Consider the following 13545-nt stretch of genomic DNA (forward strand, 5'->3'; position numbering starts at 1 on the left):
CAGGACACATAGCTACAACAAGTTGAGAACTTGGTATACAGCAGGAACTCTGTCTAGGTACCATCAGTAAGTTCTGGTCAAAAGAGGATGCTATGGGAAAACCAGCTGGGAAGCCTCATAAAGACAGCAGGCTGAAGCAGGTTACCTGATACACTATGATCACCATTATAGTATCCAGGGCAAGCAGTGCAGACCATATTGAATGTCCTCTAGTGGGCTCCTCCCCTTACTTTGGCAGCAAGTGCAGGCTGTTTTTGTGGTTGTCATCTTTAGCCAACTGCCAGTTATAGCCACCCTTCCTACTTTCCCTGATGCCCTATGGCAGTGGTTCTCACACATTTAGCACCGGGACCCAGTTTTAGAATGAGAATCTGTCAGGACCCACCGGAAGTGATATCATGACCCAAAGTGACATCATCAAGCAGGAAATTTTTTAACAAACCTAGGCTGCAATCCTACCCACACTGACCCAGGAGTAAGTCCCATTTACTATCATTAAAAGAATATACATAGTAGCTTGTTAAAATTACAGGTTTGTAACATTTCCCCAAATGTAGTCACATACCATGAGAGCATCAAGTCTGATATATTAAAAATAAAACATTGAAATGAATGGGACCCACCTGAAATTGGCTTGCGACCCACCTAGGGGGTCCTGACCCACAGTTTGAGAAACACTGCCCTATGGGACACATCATTATTTGATGCTACGCAATGCATGTTAGGGAAAAAAGACTTGGTGAGTGGTAATTATGAACTAGAGTGCTCCATCCATCCATGCGCACCATGTAGTTAACAGGGAAGACAAAATGCACAGGGTGACCAAATGTCATAACCACAAAAAAGAATAAGGCACCCCAAAATACAGAACATCCAAGAAAAATGTAGGACACGACAAAATAAAAGATAATAATACTTGTATGTTGATTTCAGGTGGTTAATTTAAACACTGTATTACTTATTATTAAATTTAAAACTACTATATTACATGTAATTTATTACATATAATTTATTAATTACAAGAAGGTTATGTACTGCCTACAGAGGCCTGCTCACAGGGCAAAGGAGAATATTTAAGTTCTTTGAAAGGACACGAGGCTAAAAAAGAGGACATGTCCTGAAAAAGAGAACATCTGGTCACCCTGTATATGCATACATGTTGAGAAGGTGGAGAGTTTTAAACAGAAACAATATTGAATTCCTCTAAACACAGTTCTCTGATGGTTGACAGTCAGCAAGTCCATTCATGTCTGATAGAACTTTAAAAACAGGACTATCTGGATTCTAAGGTAACACTGAAAGTTTCTTCCTTATTCCTGCTCTCAGTATGTAATATGATATGGTTGATGCAACCTAATGGACAGGACAGAGGCTGAATGGACAGAAGCAGAGTTGGCTGAACCCCTCCTAGCACTTGAGGCAGCATAACAGATGCTGCCCTCTCTTACTTGATGATGTGCCAACCTCTGCTCCCTCTTTCCCTGGAGCGGGGAGTGCTCATGAGCTGCACAAGAAAAATACTATACATCTGATTGCAAGTTTAATTTAGTGGTCCTTACTTAGCTACAAAGGGGGACAAAGCACCTGTACCTTTAACCATTTATAGAAGAGAAAATTTGGGCAGGTGCAGTTTTTAAACCCTTCCATGTTGAGCTGCACCTGCCCAAATTCCCTCTTCTATACAATGGTTAAAGGCACAAGCACTTTGTCCCCCTTTGTATCTGGTAAACCTAGCCTTACCTGAGAGTAAATCTGCAGAGGTTTAGGCTGTAATGTATCTACAATCCTTAATTCTTCACAGCCCTATTCAAATTTACTCAAAATTAAATCCCATGCAGTTAAGTATGAACACTGTACTCAAAATCCTGTACTATATACACTTGGGAATAACCCCCACTGACACAGCAGGAATTGTTTCCAAGTATACATGCACAAGATCAGACTGCATATTGGTCTGAGGATCACAGTTGTGTAGGCAATGAGAAGATTAAACAATAGATCTGCAACATAACAGATGCAAAGGAGGACAGAGTTCCTATACCTTAACTATAGTACAGAAGAGGGGGACTTTTGGCAGATGCAGTTTTTTAAACTCTTCCATGCTGAGCTGCACCTGTCCCCCTTTGCATCTGGTCAGTGGTGTAGCCTGGTGCCAAGCTCAGAATGACACCCCAGAAGTGACATCATGCCCAGGCTTTTGAAAATGGGGGAAAATCTGCCCACTTGCCCACCGGCCCCCAGGCTCCCCCCTCATATGAACAACTTATTGGTTCCCTACTGTATCATAACACCTAATTGGCTCTTGGAACAATCAGTCTCATTGGTTAGTTTTGAGTTAAAGAAATCCACGTGTTGTTACATAATGCAGTTGTGTTTTTATTTTCTGGTTATTTTGCTATAACATTTGAAAGAATAGAGCTATTTTGACATGGTTTGTTTCATTACATTCTGCTTTAAATTTCAAATTGAATAGTATATAACATGATGGTATTATTCAACGATACCAAGGTTTTCACAATTTTGGCCACTAGTGTCAAGCTCAGGTTGTTGCCCCCTAAAGCATGTTGCCCGATGCAATTTCTAGCTTATGCATCCGCTTAGCTATGCCACTGCATCTGGTAACCCTAATTAAATGCAACTACAGTAACTTCCCTCCAACCAATTTATTATAGCTATACCCCCCCTTGCTATCCTTTCTGCTTTCCAGTTTCTTGCCTACTTCCTCAAAAAGAAAACTTGACACACCCTCTGAGGTTGCCAGCCTCTTTACACGCAGTTTGGCTTCATGCCATTCCAAGTTTCCGTTGCTGATTTCTCCATAAGCAGCTTCTCTTAAAGGCACAGAAGCAGACCAGGTGGCTTTTTATCTGGGCAGTTGGCAACCCCTGCCCCACCCACCTTCTTCATATTTCCACCCACCAGATCTGCATCCTTTATTATTTTTATTTTTAATTAGCAATTTTAATTAGCAGCCTGGAAAAACAGTTTGCAAACGACGTGCCAGCCCTCTGATCTACTGTCATTAGCAGGAGCTGAGCTCTGTACCATGAAATATTCGGATGGCTCCCGCAAAGCAAGCCTCGCTTGCATGCGGAGGAGCAGGCTTTTCCCTGATCAGTTGGCAATCCCATTTTGCAGAGGCACTTCTCCCGACAGGAAGAAGGCTTTGCACCGCCCTCTTCCCCCAGGCATCCAATGGGGCTTGCAAAAACCCAAACGCTGCAACTTAGGACATCCCCCTACCCATGCACACCAAAGGGAGGACTCAAAGGAAGTCACATGAGAAGGCTTGCAGGGGAAGTCACGTGAAGGTGCTGCTGGTTGATGCTCCTGTGTGCTGCTCCATATGGCAGGGGCTGGCTCGGCAGCTCAGCTGTGGCAGAGGCTGGCAGGGTTGGAAGGCAGGTTGCAGCGCTTGTGCAGAGATGGGGCGCCTACTGGTAAGAGGGATTCTCTGTGGGCTGCCTGCAAGGACATTGCATCCTCCTGATGTGGCCTTTTCCTCTGTTGTCTCTTTGCTCCTCCTCTCACTCATGCCTGTCTCCTTCCTCAGTACTCCTCTTGGAGGTTTGAGTTGGACTCCAGTTGTGCAATAGATTTGCAGTTCCAAAGACCAGGCTTGGAGAACCTGAAACAAAGGGCCAGATCCTGTCCAACTTCCCAGTGCTGATGTAGCTGCAATGCAGCCCAGAGGTAAGGAAACAAACATTCCCTTACCTTGAGGAAGCATCTGTGACTGCCCCCCCCCCCACACACACACTGCAGGATGCATCCTGCAGTGTGTGTCTGTTGGTACAGCTCTGTCAGCGCTGGAAAGTTGAATAGGATCAGGTCCTTAGGACAGGAATTTTCAGCCTTTTTCATCTTTGTGACACACGAAGAAGGTGCTAAAATTGTCAAGGCGCACCATCAGTTTTTGGACAATTGACAAGGCACCCCGTGCTGCAGGTGGGGGGCTTATATCCCCCAATGGCCCTGCTAATAAATGACCCTCCCCCAAACTCCTGCAGCACACTTGCAGGCTATTTGAGACACACTGGTTGAAAATTGGTGCCTTGGAATGTCTCTGCAAACATGCAGAAGGCTCACTATGGAGAGATCATCACATTCTCCCCTCTGTGCATGGAGATCCCAGGTAATAAGTTCCTGGAGCTCTTATTCTCAAAATTGGCCACTAACCCTACTCATTGCCCTCATTTGAATACTTCCTGGAGCTTTGGAGTCTGCTGTTTTTATTCCTTCTCCCACTGTTTATTGATTTTCTCCTTGATTGTTCCTTTAATTCTTGTTTTTCACTTAATTTCTTTAACAGAATCTTATAGATCAGATATTTGAAGAAGCTTTTATTATTCCCCTTAATGCTGCTGGCCATGCGTTCCTCATAGTCTCTCTTGCCCTCCAGTATCACCTTCTTACATTTCTTTTGCCACAGTTTATGTTCCTTTTTATTCTTCTCATTAGGGCAAGACTTCCATTTATGGAAGGAAACTTCCTTGCCCTTTACAGCCTCTCTAACTTGGCTGGTTAGCCATGCGGGCACCCTCCTGGACTTAGTCGAACCCTTCTTCCTTTGCGGTATACACTTCCGCTGGGCCTCTATTACTGATTCATAAGAGATAGTATTGTATTACAGTATCTTAATTTTAAATGTCCATCATAGGTAAAAATTTCTTTCCTTTAAAAACTACACCTGTGTTTGAGGTTGTGGATATTGTAACATTGCACTGACAAGCGTAGAAAAAATACAGCTGAACTTTGATTGCAAAGTGACTTTTGTTCTGTTTTAATGAAACCTTTTTTTCCCCTTCATCAACAGATGCCTTCTTAATACAGGCTTCTACTATACTGGAAAACCTAAAAGACCTTTTTCAAGAAGGCAGAGAAAATGTCACACTTTCTAGCTTCTTGCAGCTTTATACTCAGGTAGTGCATTATAATTCCAATCATGCTTGGAAGAATAAAGTCGAGTTCACAGTAATGCTAACCCTTGATTTAACACTATGAGAAAGAGTCATGACAAGCATCAGGTTAATATACTTTCTTCATTTCTGCACCCAGGAGAAGACAACTGAAAGCTTCCACTTCTTGTTTTTGAACTAATTGCACTTTTCCATGATGTTTTGAATGTGTGGAACTATGATTTGTTCTAACTGTGGTTAGCTAAACCAAACCAGGATATCAAATCTCAAACGAATCCTGGTTTCTTATAAATAACCATAGTTAGAACAAACCGCAGTTTCCCAAATTTGAATTTGATGGGACATTATGGTGAGTTCAAAACCAAAAGCAAAAGTTTTCTATCTCCTCTCGCTTGTGAACAGGAGAGTGAACACAGAGCAACCCCTCCACTTTGTCTATTCCCTCTCTGCTGCTTCTTCAAGTACATAGGCTGGATGTGTGTTGCTGGGTGGGAAGCAGCAGGTAGTTGAGCCTCAAGGTAAGAAGGCAACCTTCTCCTTGACTAGCCTGGTGTAAATGACTGACAGCCCAATCCTATCCATGTCTACTCAGAAGTAAGTCCCATTAGAGTCAATGGGGTTTACTCCCAGGAAAGTGTTGATAGGATTGGTAAGGAGGAAGAGAAGCAGAAGAAGACCAAAAATTGGAAGGGGTGGATGGGAAGTTAGGGTACCACTGTCATTTGAGGGAGAGGCAGGAGTACCTTCCTGCACAAGGGAGGGGTGGCTTCAGGTGCCCTGTCTCCTTGGCCTTGGCCCTTTTACTTATATTGTACATAGAATTCCAGGTAACTTGCAACTCCTATTCTCTGGGCTGTTTCTAAAGGTTTCTTCTTCTGATGGAAGGAACTTCCTTCCAAGGAAATGAACCTTGGGATCCAGACTATTGATTATTTTTAGAAATGTCCCACCCCCTCCAAATCCATGAATTTAAATGGTTGGATTAGGTGCAGCAAAACAATAACTCTTAGCTTGCAACTTTCATTGTTCTTATATTCCCCCAGACTAATTCAATTTTATGAGTCTAATGACTTGAGTAAATAATTATTGATCAATGCAACCATATTTGCTGTAATACTACTGCTGCTATAATATGCAGCAGTAATACTTGTCAGCACCTAGTACTGACACAGGGAGCCTAACTTGAAGGATTGCCTCTCCCATATGAGTCAACCCTGGGGTCATCTGGAGAAGCCCTCTTGAGTGTCCTGCGATCACCTGAGGTGAGATTGGAGGAAGTAGTAGGAGAGTCTTTTCTTTGGTGGTCCCCTTCCTATGGAACTCACTTCCCCAGAAGGTTTACTGTGCCCTTTCCCTTTTATTGATTTCTTGGAGGCCTATTTCCACTGGCTCCCTGTTTACGGACAGCTGTGTTGGTGCTTTTGTACTGACGCATTATGTCCTTTGTGGTATTTTTGAACAGGTATGATTCAGTATAGAGAGCAGGCGATCTGTTATACCAAGATCTACAACCAGTACTTGAATTTTAAATTCTTTTAAAAAAAGATTTTCGGCTCAGATCACTCCAGAAGCTGTGTTGTTTTCCCAGATGCTTTAAGCCTAAGCATATGTGGACAGGTAGCACTTACTCATTGTTGAGGTGAAAGATGCTTTACCCATATTCATGTATTCCTAGATGCAGCCCTGGTGAACCTTGGGCAGCCTAATCCGGTGCTTCTTGGTGCTGCAGGCTACAGTGTGCCAAAATGGCCACCACTGTATCCTGCAGGGCCAGGGAAGCCACTCGAGGTCTCCTCAGGGGAAGGGGACATGAAACTTGTATTCTTCTACCTTTCTACAGGCAGTCTTGGATATCACATATTTTGAGGAAAATCAGCTTGTAGATAAAGATTTTCCAGAAGTATCCTCTCTTCAGAAAGTTGAGGAATTAATTGATGCACTTTCAGAACCAGAACTCTTGGTTCAAGGAAACAGCATGTCCCAAGAAGTGAGTACTAAGCCTTAACCCTAATTGTTCACACTTTCTCTATTCTGTGTTGATGGGCTGCAAAAAATGGTGAAAGCCTCTCACCTTCAGGGAATTCTTTCAACATGTTCCTATTTTGCCTCTACAATGTGTTAGACCAGGGGTCTCCAAACTTTTTGGCCAGAGGGCCGCATCAAATATCTGGCATGGTGTGGAGGGCCGAAAAAAAATTTAAATATAAAATTTAAATAAATAAATTAGAGATGGAACTTAGATGAGTGAATAAATGAATGAATGGGCTCATTCATTCAACCTCTCTGGGCCTCAGAACACCCTCCAGACACAATCAGTTCTAGTCATGTTCAATTGAGTGGGCCAGAGGCTTTCAGGGGACAAGAGGTTGGCTGCGGGCTGGAAAGAGGCTTATTGCAGGCTGCATCTGGCCCCTGGGCCAGGGTTTGGAGACCCCTGTGTTAGACCGAAGTATTACAGTGTATAGGATGAATATGTAGTGACTTGGTATTTGACTGACTTTGTTGACCCACATCAGTTAATTCTTAAAGTTTGGCAGTTACATCCACAGCCAGAAATTTTGTAAAGAGGAATTCTTGGAATACAGAATTCAGTTTATTCTGAAGCATTTCTGACTGAGTAGAATACCAGAAGCCAAGATCGGGTTTACCTCTTAGCGAGTAGCTGGGTACACAGTCCTGTTTGCATGCTTCTTGTTGTGGTCTCCTCTGGGTTGTAGCCCTTGGTGTTGCTATCACATCAAGTGTCATAGCAGAACATTCCATTTGCTGTGTGGTACCCGAGGATCTGAGTGGAGCTCTGAAGGCCTGTGCAGAAGTAATTATGAAGAATCAAGGTGCTTACAGCACACTCTGGTGCAAAGGTTCCATTGTTTCAATGGGGTTTACTTCAGGTAAGTGTGTTTAGGATTGCAGCCTATTTGCACTTCCAGATTTGTCTGTGCAGATACCATAAACTCAAGTGATTCTGTTGCTTTTCAAAAACTTGATGTTGAAGGATTTTATTTTTTTGTGAAAACTCTGAGATATCCCCCCAAATTCCCAAAATTAAACACCTCAGTTTTCCTTATCTGCCTTAGATAGCACCAGTGAGACTGATAAAGCTTTGGGGAGGGGCAGGAAAGGGGGTTCTAGGGCCTAGATAACATGCTCGGGGAGAAGTGCAAGAAACTAAGAACATAAGAGCCCTGATGGGTCAGACCAAAGATCCATCTGGGCCAACATAAGAAGAACCCTGCTGGATCAGGCCAAAGGCCCACCTAGTCCAGCTTTCTGTATCTCACGGTGGCCCACCAGATACCTCAGGGAGCACACAAGATACCTGCACCCAGTTGCCACTCCCTTGCTTTTGTCACCCCCTTAACAGTGGGCAGGCAGATGTTTTCAGGAAGCTCAGAAACAGGATATGCATAGCGCTATCTGTGTACCCTCCCTCTTCTGAGCATCTGGTATCCGAAGGTATGCTGCCTTGAACATGAGCTGTCATGGTAAACAGCCATTGATATATCTCTACTCCAAGAACCTGTCTAATCCCTACTGTTATAGTCCAGGGGACAGAGCAAAGGAAAAATACAGCTGGGGCATGCATTTGTGGAATCATGCAGATGGGCCTTAGGCTGCAATCCTAAACACACTTTCCTGGGAGTAGACTCAGTGGATACAGTGGAACTTACTTCTGAGTGGACATGCATAGGATTGTGCCATAAGTTGCATAGCTGATCAGCAACAATGCTGTAGTAGGGATTGGTTCTTTTCCGTGTACGTGGTTCTAAAAGGACATTTGTTAGAATTTTCTTTGCTGTCTGGGCAGGGACAGTGCAGCTGGGGATGCTGCTCTGGGTCTGCTACTGCAGCTTTTGCCACAGCACACTAAAAATAACCTCTTACCTTGCTCCTTTCTATGATTTTTGCATAACAGGAAGTGTCCAGTTTTATTAAAAGGGACTGCATGAATGAAGGAGCTCTTTTGTTTGTGTGGTCCCTTTAAATAAAACCTGAAGTCCAGCACTTCCTTGTATGGGGAAACTGCACAACATTGCACAGTAAGGAAACAGATTATTCTGCTTTACACTCGCTTTTAATGAGTGGGAAATGGATTGATATTGTTCGTGTCCACCACTGGCTGGAGGGAGGCAGAGGCAATCAGCATGAAGGGCACCCCAAACCTGCTGCCTCCCCCATCTGTTGCTGACACAAGCTGCATTAGCCTGCTTCATAGCCAGGTGAACTTTGTTTCTGGGTCTTTTGTGGAGCTGAATCTCCATTCGTACGCTGCATAAATAAAAGCAAAAAACGTATTTTATTTTGTTGCAGAGGTGTATACTAAAAGGGATGAAACATACTGAGTTCCAACTGAAACTTGCTCTAGCAGCAGAAAGGTCTCCATATGTGAAGCAGTACTCTGTTTGCCTTTTTCTTTTAAATTGAAGGATTTTCATTGATATGGGTCTTATTTCAGCCACTTGACGTGCTTGGTATAGAGTTACTGGAATGTCTCTATTGGAGAAGAGGAGCCTTGCTCTATATGTTTTGTCACACCGTTAAAGGAAGGCAAGAGTGGTTACTGGAAAAGTCTGATTTGCTTAAAAAGGTAAAACCCCTTTCATTTGACAGCAGTTGTGATAAAATTGGCTACTCAAAGTTGCCGTCATAGGCCCAAATCCTAACCAACTTTCTGGCACTGGCATAGCTGTGCCAATGGGACGAGTGCTGCATCGTTCAGTTGGGTGGCACTCACGGAGGTCTCCTGGAGGTAAGAGAATGTTTGTTCCCTTACTTCGAAGCTGCATTGCCCTTAGGTCGGTGCTGGAAAGTGGGTTAGGATTGCACCCATATTCTTGTTTCCAACTTACTTTAAATGGCTTGTAGACTGAAGTCAAAATTCTTCAGAAAACATGTCTGTTGAATTAGCACTTCTTCTGCAAGCTAAGTAAACCAGAGAATTTAAAGCCTAAATCTAGATAAGTTATAATCTAAGTGTAAACAAATTTAGATAATTTATTTGCTGTATTTCATGAAGGTATTATCTCCTGTCGACAGACTCCTGTCTCCTGTGCTTCACCGAACCTTTGCTGTCTGCAAATGTTAACAGGAAGCAAGTTGGAGAGCTGAAAATAATGTGACTTAATGTCATGTTATTTTCAGCCCTCCATCTCACTTCTGCAAGTGTTTCCTGTTAGGATTGGCAGGCAGAAAAGAGCCAGCACGGCATAGGAGCGACAGAATGGCTGTAATCATAGGCAGATATGGGCCCAAGTCCTATCCAAGCTCTGGTGTAGCCTCAGTGCAGTCCCATGGCAAGGAAACACATGTTCCCATACCTTGAGAAGGCCCCAATGACTGCCCCTCCACCACAGGGTGCAGTGCACACCCCATTGGCACAACTGCACCAGCAATGAAAAATTAAGAACATAAGAACAGCCCCACTGGATCAGGCCATAGGCCCATCTAGTCCAGCTTCCTGTATCTCACAGTGGCCCACCAAATGCCCCAGGGAGCACACCAGATAACAAGAGACCTCATCCTGGTGCCCTCCCTTACATCTGGCCTTCTGACATAGCCCATTTCTAAAATCAGGAGGTTACACATACACAAATTGGATAGGATTGGGCCCTCAGTCATTTGTGTGATGGGGTGAATTTTTGAACTGCTGCTGCTATCCACAATTTTTGGTATCCATAGTGGCAGCTGGAACCTATCCCCTTCAGATATGGGAAGATACCTGTCTTAGGCCCCAAAGGACTCTTTAGGCTTGGATTCTAATTGAGCTTGGGATAAACCTTAAGTCCCTGTTCCTTACAGATTTGCACTTCTTGTGTCTGTGCAGACGTTGTAGGCATCAGAAAGCTGGGGAGATGTCCCTGTATTACCCTGCTGCCTTCAAAGCAGCAGGAAAATGCTGGAAGACGTTTTGGGCATTCACATGGGGATGTTTGTGGGAAGGATGGGGCCCTGCACACTCTTCCTGACATCATTGGGGTGAAAACTGACTTGGAATTGGGTTTGAGGGTAAACCACCCAAGCTGTGTTCTGGGTTATAATTCATTTTTGAGAACAGTTCTGAGCCTAATTGGGGAGGACGAGTTGTCCATCACTGGTAGTAACTTCTCACTCTCATTTTGAATGCTCTCCAGAAGCCCCACAGCAAATCTAATGCTAACTTCTTTCTTTTCCGTCAGTTTCTTCATGAAGGAGTCCAGTACTTGGAAAAGATGCTCGGTTTTAGAGGTTCTCTTAACCCAAATGAGTTGTTGTTTCGGGATTCAGATGCAGCTAGGCTGCTCCATGAAGGTAAATATTTCAGAGGATAAACCTTACCCTTTCCTTTGCATATTTACAGGCTGAGGATGGGAGGGGAAGAAGGAACCGTCTCAACTGCATTAGGAAATTGGAGAGGAAAGTGTAGAGGGCAAGTGATGCTGCTTGTCTCATCTTTTTGCATTAAACAATCCAAATAGAAAAACAAGTGAAACTAGGTGATAACAATGAACTTAAAAGGCTTTTATGAATGCATAACTGACTACATCACAAGACGAGTCCATTATTTATTTAAAAGATTTATACTGCATCTTTCCTCGGCCAGAGCAGATGCCCAAGGCGGCATAATTTCAGGCTTTAAACAAAAAAGGAAAACAAATGAACAGTGGTTGCAATTTATAAAAACCTCTTATCTGAAAATGATTTCACAGAAGATTGCCCTAGAGTGGATGTCTTGAAGTTCCTCTCTTGGGCATAAGGTGTTTTCTTTAGAAGAATCTCCATTAAACCTCCATAGTAAAGTTAGTGAAGCATAGTGGTTAAGCAAATGAGTTAGGATTAAATTTAGTCTCACCTCAGGGTTTGAGATTACTGCGTGGCCCTAAACTGATTACTTATCTCACAGCCCAATCCTATGCAGATCTACTCAGAAGTAAGCCCCATTGTGTTCAGTGGAGAAAGTGTGCATAGGATTATTGCCTCTATCACCCCCATCTATAAAGTAGGATAATGCAAGCATATCTTTAAAGGATGATGGTTAGGTACTGAGAAGAATGTAATTCCAAGTGTCTTACCACATATTTATCCAGTGGCAACACCAGGAAAATAAAAATGACAGGAAGGTGGGGGACCCGGAAAAGGCAAAATGCATTTCTTGGGACTTGAACATTAGATTTCTGAAAGAAGCTAGCATTACTGAAAGAGGCTAACATTACATTTCATATTTATCACTCTCATCCTAAACAGATGGGTATGAGCTCATAGGGATTTGTGTTTTATATGAATAGATTTGTTTACAAATATGTTGATTTGATTAATGATAAATAGTACCTTGTAATCATAGGGGTCCAGCAATGGTGAGGCAGTGGGAGGGTACTTCTTTCCCCTCCTCTTCAGTGCGGCCTACGTATTTATGTAGTAGTTTTCCTAAATAGTAAGATGACCCTCTTATCTGGATATCCTAAATCCAGACTATTCCGAAAGCCAGACATTTTTGTCTAAGACTTTTTTAAACTTTCTGTAGTGAGCATACTCGAAAGTCTTGTGCTCATTCCTACGTACAGTGCAGACAAGGCTATAAGGTATCTGCTCTATGGTGTGTACCTGTTGAAAAATGTCAGAGGCCAGCAGACACCCATAGGGGTAACAATGAAAAGAGCAAGGGGAAGCATTTCTCATATATGCTATTATTCAAAAATCCAGACACTTTCTCATCTCAAGCATATCAGTCTGGATATTCAACCTATACTGTGAATTCAGCAAACCGATGCAGTTTGCTGATGCACAGTCTCCTAGAGTCTAGACTGACATCTTGAAACTTTGCCATGCTGGTGCATTTATTGTTTTCATATGTGAATATAGCTAACCTAAGTGGTTAATTTTGATCTCTGTGTAGAGGTCTCAGCTACATTTCTATGTTTCTATATATCCAACAACTTTATATCTCTCTTTCCTTTTTGGCAGGTGTATTTAGTGATACCCATCTCTTGGCCATGATGTACAGCGGAGAAATGTGTTATTGGGGACTGAATAACTTTGCAGAAGAAAAGCAACAAAGGCAAAGCACAGATTTGCACAGCGAAGTTCTGGACTTCCGAGAGATAGGAAAAAGAATGTTGCAGACATATGTGGCTGTGTGTGAAGGACCTTTAAGAGGACATGAGTGGGAAACCCAAAATGCAAAGCTTATATTGAACTATTTTAAATAGTTCTCCATCTCATTTCCTTAAGCAGGTGTTAGTTGTGTGTTCCTGGGATGAAACATTGAACTGAAAAAACCTTTATGCCTCGGTATTTCTGTGTCTGTATAACTTGTACAATTAAACAAAAATTCCAAACTTCTATTTTATAAATACACAAATAGTTGGAACTGCTGTACAACTTGGTGATCATCGTGAGATTAACAAAGCTACTCCCATCACTGCAATTTTTTATTTTTTGGCTGAAGTAATTCTCACTTTATTACCTTTGATATTGGGTGCTCAGGTGGGCCAAAGCTTTTGGAGGAAACGCATTTTTTGTTTTGTTGTGGTAGGGTAAGGAGGGAATAGAGCAGGGGTGGCTCAACTTGCTTAAAGCTTCAAATGTCTAAACTTCAGAGGTTTGACAGCTGCAATATTTAAGACGCATTTAAATTCTGAAATATGTTTAC

At 42.8% G+C, this 13545-nt stretch overlaps 1 protein-coding gene across 2 annotated transcripts; it reads left to right on the plus strand.

The window, feature by feature from the left end:
* The first annotated feature begins 3300 nt into the window (after positions 1-3300).
* RIMOC1 (RAB7A interacting MON1-CCZ1 complex subunit 1) lies at positions 3301-13545 on the plus strand. Of its 2 annotated transcripts, XM_066617379.1 has the most exons (7): positions 3359-3440; positions 3554-3693; positions 4817-4923; positions 6760-6906; positions 9376-9507; positions 11096-11207; positions 12858-13545. In XM_066617379.1, exons 2-7 carry the CDS (start codon positions 3681-3683, stop codon positions 13100-13102), a joined length of 756 nt encoding a protein of 251 aa, XP_066473476.1. In that variant the 5' UTR covers positions 3359-3440; positions 3554-3680; the 3' UTR covers positions 13103-13545. The 2 variants fall into 2 exon arrangements, with proteins under 2 accessions (XP_066473474.1, XP_066473476.1); XM_066617377.1 differs by lacking the exon at positions 3554-3693 and having other exon boundaries at positions 3301-3440.

The sequence above is a fragment of the Tiliqua scincoides genome, chromosome 2 (assembly GCF_035046505.1).
Source record: "Tiliqua scincoides isolate rTilSci1 chromosome 2, rTilSci1.hap2, whole genome shotgun sequence".
In the NCBI taxonomy this organism is placed as follows: Eukaryota; Metazoa; Chordata; class Lepidosauria; order Squamata; family Scincidae; genus Tiliqua; species Tiliqua scincoides.

What these genes read in the sequence shown, in the direction of transcription:
- RIMOC1 (XM_066617377.1), top strand. Translation starts at nt 3,347, where the DNA reads ATGGCAGGGGCTGGCTCGGCAGCTCAGCTGTGGCAGAGGCTGGCAGGG. An exon ending in TCTTGCAGCTTTATACTCAG is followed by an intron (nt 4,924 to 6,759) that starts GTAGTGCATTAT and finishes ACCTTTCTACAG; the next exon opens with GCAGTCTTGGATATCACATA. An exon ending in AGCTAGGCTGCTCCATGAAG is followed by an intron (nt 11,208 to 12,857) that starts GTAAATATTTCA and finishes CCTTTTTGGCAG; the next exon opens with GTGTATTTAGTGATACCCAT.